The sequence below is a fragment of the Aegilops tauschii genome, chromosome 2 (assembly GCF_002575655.3).
Source record: "Aegilops tauschii subsp. strangulata cultivar AL8/78 chromosome 2, Aet v6.0, whole genome shotgun sequence".
In the NCBI taxonomy this organism is placed as follows: Eukaryota; Viridiplantae; Streptophyta; class Magnoliopsida; order Poales; family Poaceae; genus Aegilops; species Aegilops tauschii.
In genome coordinates, this window is record NC_053036.3 from 87,840,350 (window position 1) to 87,849,294 (window position 8,945).

Below are 8,945 nucleotides of genomic sequence, written 5' to 3' on the forward strand. Positions count from 1 at the left end.
ATTGTAATCGAGAAGCTAATGGTGCCGCACATGAGCTTGCTCGTTTTTGTTCTAGTCTAAACTGGAGGAGGAATGACGTGATTTGCCGCCTGCATTCTTAATCCCTACCCTTGTAAAGGACATTAGTGTTATTGAATAAAGAGTCGCCTTAATCTCAAATAAAATATTTCATTGTTTGATTTGTAGAATAATCATCCCTGGCATTACATAGCCACGGTTACAGTGACATGGAAGGCAGGAAATCTTTAAAAAGGCACTTAATAGACTTGGAGTCTTACTAGACTTGGATACAGTACGGAAACCTTCTACGGGACTAAAACCCTACCATAATCAAGTCTTAATGTCTTAATCCCTGATCTCCTGCGCCTGGGCCATAACACAGTCACAGCCCATAAGTTTTTTTGCTATGGCCACAAGATTGGACAAAGGCATGTTGTACTTCATAAATCCTTCATCGCCCAAGAAGAGCCTATAGTCCTCAACCTTTGATAGTGTTTGTTCTACCATTAATAATGCTGCTGTCATCCCAATTTCACTGAGCCAATCTGCATAGCCAGAATTGTACTCCATCAAGTGTATGAATTGCTCAACTATCACCCTCCTAACCCCAGGACAATGAGTGCTAGGTTTCATATTTGCATTCAGTGTGACGATAAGCTTCTTGAGAAATCTCTGCTTAATCTGACCATTGCCTAGTCCACGGGTGAAGTCTTCAGGATTAACTTCACATATCTGCGAACTAAGCCCAATCAGGATCTCTAGTTCTGCCCCTTCCGCGTCCATTATTCTTTCCCACACCTGTAATGAGATGTACCATTATCAGTAAAGAAAGTGATGTATAGCTCTATCTATATAGGCCAGTGGTAAATAAATGAGCAAAAGTACAGGTGATTTTCATGATAACAGGTCAAATATTTGTAAAGCACCTGTTGCTTGAATTAGCAGGGCTCACCTCTCGTAAGGTACGAGATAGCTCCTTCAGGTCCGAGTCTCTAAGCTTGGATCGAGCGTGCAAACATACATTACGCAACAGGCTTGCTGCCACATATATGTACGTGCCATCATGGATCAAAATCATAGGTTTGAGCTTCTTAATGAACTCTGGTTCCTTCATCAAAACCAAGCAATTTTGGACACACTCTGTTGTCAGCATTGCCAGTGCTTGCCCGGCGACCTTCCGTGACAAGGGATCAGCATTGGTACTCCTGGTTCCTTCTGCATTGAGAAACGCCTGCATCAGCTTGGTGATGATCATTTCGATGCGACCAATCTCCTGCCTTGTTTTCTCATCAATGGCCATGTTTCTGAGGATTCCCACCACCAACTTTCTCGATTCCTGGCTGCTCTTGTTGTTCCCCAAGATCTCTGCAAGGTTACTCAAGAGGAACGGATCTTCTGATATCTTGGACCGCAGTGTGATGCCGATTTTCCCGCCTATGCTTGTGAGCCTTTGCAGCACTTTCAGTGATGACTTCAGCATGATCTTCTGCTGTGCCTCATTATTCACGGTGTCACTTCTGAATCTTGTGAATCTTATGATCTTCGGGAGGAGGTCATCTACTTTGCTGATTTCCACGCAGTTATCCCGACCACAACCAGCAAGACTGTCTATAATTGACATGGCCAGCACAGGTAGAAGATCGTGGTCTGTGAGCAGCTCCTCATCGGGTATTGACCAGAATTCTGAAATACGCTGCCAGCATCTGAGCGCACATGAGTTCTGTTCTCTGATGCTAACTTCTTGGGCTGATCTGCTTTCTGTTTCTGGCACGTTTTCAGTGTCCCGAAGTTGACCTTGTGTTTGCAATTGTTTATCAGCTACCTCTCTGTTGTCTTCTGTATTCAGAACTGGATCTTGTCTTTCTCCGTGTTCATTGTCAGTGTCTAGGAGCGGGTTTCCTCTTTGCAGTCTGCGATCAGTGTCAAGAAGTGCAGATACAAGCTGCATTGTACCAGGGATAGTGCCAACACGGAGATTCTTTGCTAGCTCCACCATGACCTTTGCGGCATATAATCTGATAGCTGTATCCTTTGGACTTGTCCAATCCAACATTCTGATTATTCTGGCCATCGTCTTGGTAGAAGTGGCGAGTTTTGAAAGGAGTTGTGCCTTGGTTAGTTCACTTTGCAGAAAGTTGTGCACCACTTGTATCCCGTACAGGTGATTGTTGGTTGAATCTGATTTCTCCAAACAAAAATCCGACTTCACAGAATCCATGGCAAAGGTGCTGAGGCTGATCCTCTTCGGAGCAAGAACACCCCCTTGTTTGCATTTTTCTGACGCATATGCATAGTACATATTGACAGATTTCATTCCCCACTGATTAAATCCAACACGGTGGATGAGGGATTTTCGAGGGATGAAAGAGAAGAACTCTAACATGCAGGCCACGGCATAGAATATTCCTTGTACAAGCACCATCCCATAGAAGAGTTTTAGAGTTGCTCCAATGTTTTTTAGGCCATCCAAGAGTTCATCGTATTCAGGCTCACTTCCACCATGTTGTAGTAGTATAAGCCCACTTAATGCTAGAATGACCCGCACAACTGCTGCTGGAATCTGTAAGTTGCCAAATGATACGATCACTAGTGCACATACTTCAATTATGATCATCGTTGATGGTTCATGTTCATGTACATCAAACATGTACACCAGCATCCCTAGAGCAGCAATCATGCACATGTTTATAATAACTTGACGCCAAAATTCTTGTTTACTGATTATTCTGAAGCACCGATTGCCTATTGTTGCTACGAGCACTGCCGCAAGTAGTACTAAGAACACTGCCCATTCAATCGTTGAGTGGCCTTTTAATATAGAGGGAGCTAGCAATAGGATTGCAAATAACGGACCCCATAGTGATACGGCACGACGCATCGGATCCCATACTCCTGGTGACACCTCAGATAATGACCGGACAAATATTGGGCTCAATAAGAGCACCATGCTAGCGATCCGATGTTTCTTCCAGATGATTTTCAGCACACCACAAAAACATGCAATTACAGTCAGTCCACTCCAGCCAAGGGGCCTAAATGCTCCTCTGGTATTAAAGAACAGTTGATAATCTAGACTGTTCTTGTCACGGGTGAACATCCTGAAATATGAATATGGTATCTTAGATGAAAAGGACATACCAATTTCTATCGTTGCAGACTTGCCGAGCTGCGATGCTTGCTTTTTTTGTGGGAATATAAGCTAACATTTGATGACATGATGCAGGAAGGATGTAGGAGTAGAATTTCTAGGCTGCCAACTTACTTTAGGACATCTCTAGCTGCCCCTCTAAATTTTAGAGTAAGCAACAGAGGAGCACATTTGCTCCTCTAAAAACATGTCGTTTCCAGACGAACCCCAAAACTTAACAGAGTAAATAAAAATCGAGAGGCATATGAACACAAATTTGGTGCTAATTAGGTTCAAACTAGGATATAAAACATACTTAAACGACATTCCGTACAAATTCCGAATATTTTACATAGAACTTAAAACGAAATTAAAAAATTTAGTTAAATTTTTTAAACCTAGTCCGACTCTACTGCGAACGCCTTCCACTCCCTTCTGGTCAAACCTCGGATGATTGGGTCGGGGCCGTCGTTGTCGCTATCGTCATCGCCACCTCCGCTGCTGGAGAGGTTGATGGCATCAGTCCTCCCCATCGTGTACTTCGCGTACAGCCGGCGCTCCGCTTCGACGCGCTCCGGGTAGCTTCGGCGGAGGTCTGCCATGTATGCCTCACCGGCTCGGGAGGAAGAGGCGCCGCATCGTGGATCCGACAGCCAAGCGTAGCGGATGGGCGACTGAAAGCGGCGGTGCCTGCCCCCTCCCCTCCCGCGATGCGCCCACGCGGCCACGCGCACCCGGGGGAGAGGGGACTCTTGTCGCCCCTCCCCTTCAACCCCCGCCTCCATCCCCTCCTCCCCGCCGCCGTCGGCGAGCGCTGTCAGGCAAAGCCTAGTGGGCGCGGCGGCGACGGGGCCCTTCTTCCTCCTCTGCGGGTAGGGCGCCGACGCGGGCGTCTTCCTCGAGTGGCGGCACTGGGTGGCAGCGGGGTGGCCGGTTGGTGGCGGCGCGCCGGCGTCCTGGGTCTCGCACGTGGCGGGGCGGCGGCGATGCTCCCGTCTTGGGAGGTGGCGCGCGGACGACCTTCTGCTGGATCCGGCCGGATCTGGCGATGGGGGTCGGCCGGCGGCGCGTGGCGTCGGTTGGTCCGTCCCCGGCGGCTCCGGCGCTTGGAGCTCGTCGTGCGACGCGGATAGGGCAGCGGCCTGGCGTGGCCGTTGCTCCGGCCGTGGGCGGCGTGGTTGGGAGGTTCAGAGCATGGTGGTGGCCTTCCGGTGTCATGACGGCTTCATAGTGGCTCGACAGATCTGCCTGCGGCGTTGGCCGGCTTCTCCGACGTCGGCTAGTCTGCGATCGGAACATTTCAGCCTTCGCCCCATCTCCTCTTTGCCCGGGTGCTACTTCCTTCGAAGGTATGACCCTCTCCCAGCTGCGGTCCATCGCTCGTCTCACACCCGGTGCAGCAGGACCGAGCTCGTCTCATGCACGGTGCAGCAGGACTGACCTCGTCCCCCTCACGGTGCTGCAGGACCGAGTTCGTCTCGCGCTCGGGGTTGCAGGACGGGTCGATGGATGCCAGTGATGGCCGACCTATTGGGTCTCGACACTGGATCATCTCGAGGTAGTAACTCAATAGCCCTAGGTCATCCATCTTGAAAAGCTTCTTCATTTGCAGCTTGAACTTTGCAATCACCTCTTCATCTGCTCAAGTTATCAATTGGTCATCGTCGTACATGCCAACTAGTAGACGATCCCTTCCTTGACCTCTCTTGTACATCACATGCTCTAGTGGGCCTCTCTCAAATCCAAGAGAAATCATCGTCTGATCAAGTTTGATGTTCCACGCCCGAGAGCCTTGTCGTAGCCTGCACAAGACTTTGTGTAGCTTCAATACCTTATGTTCCTCTCCCTCTTTGATGAATCCCGGTGACTGATTCACATACACATCTCCTTCTAACTCGTCATTCCAAAACACGGATTTTACATCCATGTGATGTATCTTCCATGATTCCTGAACCGCGAGAGCGATGAGTAATCTCACCGTTTCCATCCTTGCAATGGGAACAAACACTTCTTCGAAGTCCACATTTTCCTCTTGCGCGTACTTTTTGGCTAGTAGCCTCGCTTTGTGCTTCACGGACCCTTCGACAACTTTCTTGATCTTAAATTCCCACTTGAGATCCATGACTTTTTCATTGTTGGCAAGATCCACAAGCTCCCATGCATTGTGATCGTCGATCGACCTCAACTCCTCTTCCATAGCATGACGCCAACACTCATCCGTGTTCGCATCCTCAAAATCTGCCGGTTCCTCGGCGTTTGCTAGATACCGCCACTCACTCCTTTTCATCTTATTGGGTCAATCGTCCGAAGAGTGTTCTCCAGATGTATGTCGAACACCGGTCCGAGATGCATAGGTGTAGATGGTGGCGTCCTTTTCTCCTGTGCTTTAGGAGACGATGCAGGTGCCAACATGGCTGCCTTTCCTGCGTACAAGCATGCACACGACGGGGCTCCTAATGCATGCTCATCCTTAGCGCGTGGGCATGCATGGGGGGTCTCGTAGCCTGCTTAGGCGGTTGCTGCCCAGATTGCCAGCGCCTACAGCCAATGAGCCAAGCCCATCACCTCCAGGCATGCCTCCGCATGAAACTCCTTCCGCGCTGCTGCTTTCTGTTTCTGAGTTGCATCCCACCCCGCTTGCTAGGTTGCAGCAACTGCTGCCTTTGGACTTCCCTGGTTGTCCGTTCACTGAGCCATGGAGTGCCACGGCTTGGCCACCAATTTCATGTGTTTGTACCATAGCTGCACTTGTACTTGATGCACCAGCCCCAACAGCCACGACACCCATGTCTATGTTTTCTCTTGCAACACGTGTCTTTGTCTTTGCACCAGTACTAGCACCAGCTTTTATTTCTTCGTGAACTTCCGGCGTCACGTACGTCTTTATTTTTTCTGGACGCGTCGTACGAAGACTGCTTCTTCATAGCCGAGCACACGCGGCAATTGCTGCGTCCGCTCCGACCAAGTTAGCACTTATGCCTGTAACATCGACGTAAGCTTCGGAATCACCTCCCATGTCCATAGCGTTGACATGAGTTTCCGAACCACGATCTTGACAGTGAACTTTTTCTTCACGGAGCACGACAATTTCTTTAGCCGACGCTTGAAGAACTGGATTCACCTTCTCCACGAGTTCGCACATCAACATCATGTCACTTTCATCACCTTCCTGGGCCATGAGCGCCTTCTCCTTCGGGGGATTCTTGCACTCCGATTTGAAGTGCCCGAACAAATTACAGTTGTGGCGGCGGATCTTTCTCTTGTCGAACTTTTTCTTCTTTGGCTTCTCCGACTGTTCGTCGGTGTCCTTTGCGGGATGGTACTTTCCGCCGCTACCAGTCGCTTTGTCAAAATTGTTCTCCTTGAAAACCATTGCCTGCCACTGAGTAGGTGTTAGCATCAGGTACTCATCCTGTTTTGCATCACCATAACTCAGCTTCATCCGCTCGTCATGGGCCTTGAAGCGACCAATCAGATCATCCAAAGTGAGAGTCTTGAGATCAACGCATTGCTCGATCGCAGACACAATAGGCATGTAGCGCGGTGGAGCGGCACGTAGGAAACGCCTGACCACGGAGATGTCCTCCAACTTCTCTCCTACACCGTGAATCCCGTTTACCATCGAGGCAACCCTCGTTGCGAAGGCGTCCACCGTCTCATCTTCTCACATCCTTAGATTCTCGTAATTTTTCAGCAAAGTTCGCAAGTTCGCCTCGCGTACACGCAAGTGCCCTAGATGCAACGTCTTGAGCGTGCCCCATGCTTCCTTCGCTGATTTCTTCGAGATTAGATGCTACTGCACGTCCACCGGCATCACCGAGCAGATGGTCGTGATAGCCTGGCGATCTTTCCGATACAAGGCACCACCCTTCAGGTACTGCTCATCGCCGTGGTCGACGGCTTCCCAGAGCTCATTGGCCTCGAGCGCTCACTCCATCATGGTCGCCCACACCATGAAGTTTCCACGGTCGAATCGTGGATACTCCGATCTCGCCGGAGCAACAATTACTTTAGCCACACCGGAGTACTTCGCCAGCTGCTTGGTCTTCTTGTCGTCCGACATGACCTCCTGTTACTAGGAGATCAACCTTGCTCTAATACCAATTGTTGGCCCAGTCCCGATGTCGAGTACTTCCGACGATGGTGATACGACCGACCGACGACGGTGATACGACCGACAATGAACGACGACGAAGCAAAACGCTGGATTCCAATCGACCCACCCTCAGTGCAAAGCCAACCTCAACTAGCTAATCGATCTTCCCTTGGACGTGTACTAGTCCTAGTACATGGGTACTAGTACTTCCGGCTGCAACAATCACTGGATACACGCACGTAATCAATTAGCCGATCGATCGTTGCCTTGATCGATTCCAGCATCAATAGATACGCACGACAACTTGATTGTTTGATGGCCGCAGGCTCGATGCCTGTTCCTTTTCATTATTACTTCACGTCACGGTTATGTTTACAAGCCAAGATACACGCATATATATAGAACCAGCTAGCTACCCAAAGTACTACTACTCGGTTGCTAATTCTAGTCCTATTAGGATACATGTACATAGACGAGTCGGACACACACCAGCCACCGGGGAATTAGTCGGGTTTAATTCCAACACAGGTTCAGTCTGATAACATCTTTATGGTGGAATCAATGGAGAACCCTGATGAGTATGCGGGATCAATACACAACCACAGTGATGAAGTGCAGACAACTCGCTCTTGATTTCGCTAACGCTGAGTACACACACTGTCTTCGTGAAGCAAATGAGACTGCTCATATCTTAGCAAGTAATGCTTTTAGCAATATAACTTCCTTGTTCTAGGAATCTAATATCCATGACTTTATTTCTCATGCTATTGTAAACGATCTGGCTATTATTTAAGGAATAAAGTCTTAATGTTTAAAAAAAATTGCTACCACCTGCTATGGAATACTCTGCATACGGTATATAGACTATAGACATACCTTGCGGCCTCTAGGAGAATCAAGATTGTCCCGAAACTAAAATCATCATCGGAGTGGAGTTTACTGGCGTAGCCGCCGAGCAGGACCACGGTGGCCCACGTGAATGCCAGCGTACCAAGCGCATTGCCCACTCTCTCGATCAGCACGACGGCACGAACGAAGCGATTCAGCCGCTTCTCCGGCGGGTCGACCTTGCCTTGCCCGGCGCCCCCAACAGTTATCTGGACAAGGTGCTCATCGCCGCCACCTCCTCCATCGTCCGCCATTGGTCGCATATTAGCACTTCCGCTCAAAGAAGAGAACCTATGTCACTAGTGTAGCTGGCTTCACAGAATGACAATGTCACAATGGGCAGAGCAGCTTCTTCGGAACATAAAGGCTTTGGATTCTCGTAAACTACACAATGTACATTGCGACGGCTCGCCGGTCAGTGGGGTGGGCCAGCAACGCCAAAGGCGTTCTCCTGTTCCTGGTCATTTTGTACCGCGCAACTGTGGAAAAAGAAGAAAACCCAGACGTGCACTGCGTGCGTGACAGGTACTACTTTTTTTGTGTGCGTACGATGACAGGTACTTTGATTCCGCTGCTGAATCACCACAGCCACCCCATCCTTCAAGGCTTTGCTCGGTGCCCCGACAGTGTACTTACTAATTCAGCTTGTAGGGCATGTACAATGGTTTTATTTTAGAAATGCCACGTAGAATAAATAATGAGATGGAGAAGAGAGAAATCATAAGAAAAGGTTTGTCTTCTCTTAAATAAGAGAAGACAAGAGATGATCTCTTAGCACAATGTCTTACCACGTTTTTAGAAATAGCTAGTTATTGGAGATAAGACTAAGAGATA

The 8,945-nt window shown here is 49.0% G+C and overlaps 1 protein-coding gene across 1 annotated transcript; it reads right to left on the minus strand.

Annotated features, from left to right (window-relative positions):
* Positions 1 to 345: 345 nt before the first annotated feature.
* Positions 346 to 8,365, minus strand: LOC109767576 (uncharacterized). Its single transcript, XM_040399352.1, has 4 exons — positions 8,100 to 8,365; positions 2,854 to 3,098; positions 953 to 2,760; positions 346 to 798 (listed from the first exon to the last, which is right to left on the minus strand). Exons 1-4 carry the CDS (start codon positions 8,363 to 8,365, stop codon positions 346 to 348), a joined length of 2,772 nt encoding a protein of 923 aa, XP_040255286.1.
* Between the last annotated feature and the right edge of the window lie 580 nt (positions 8,366 to 8,945).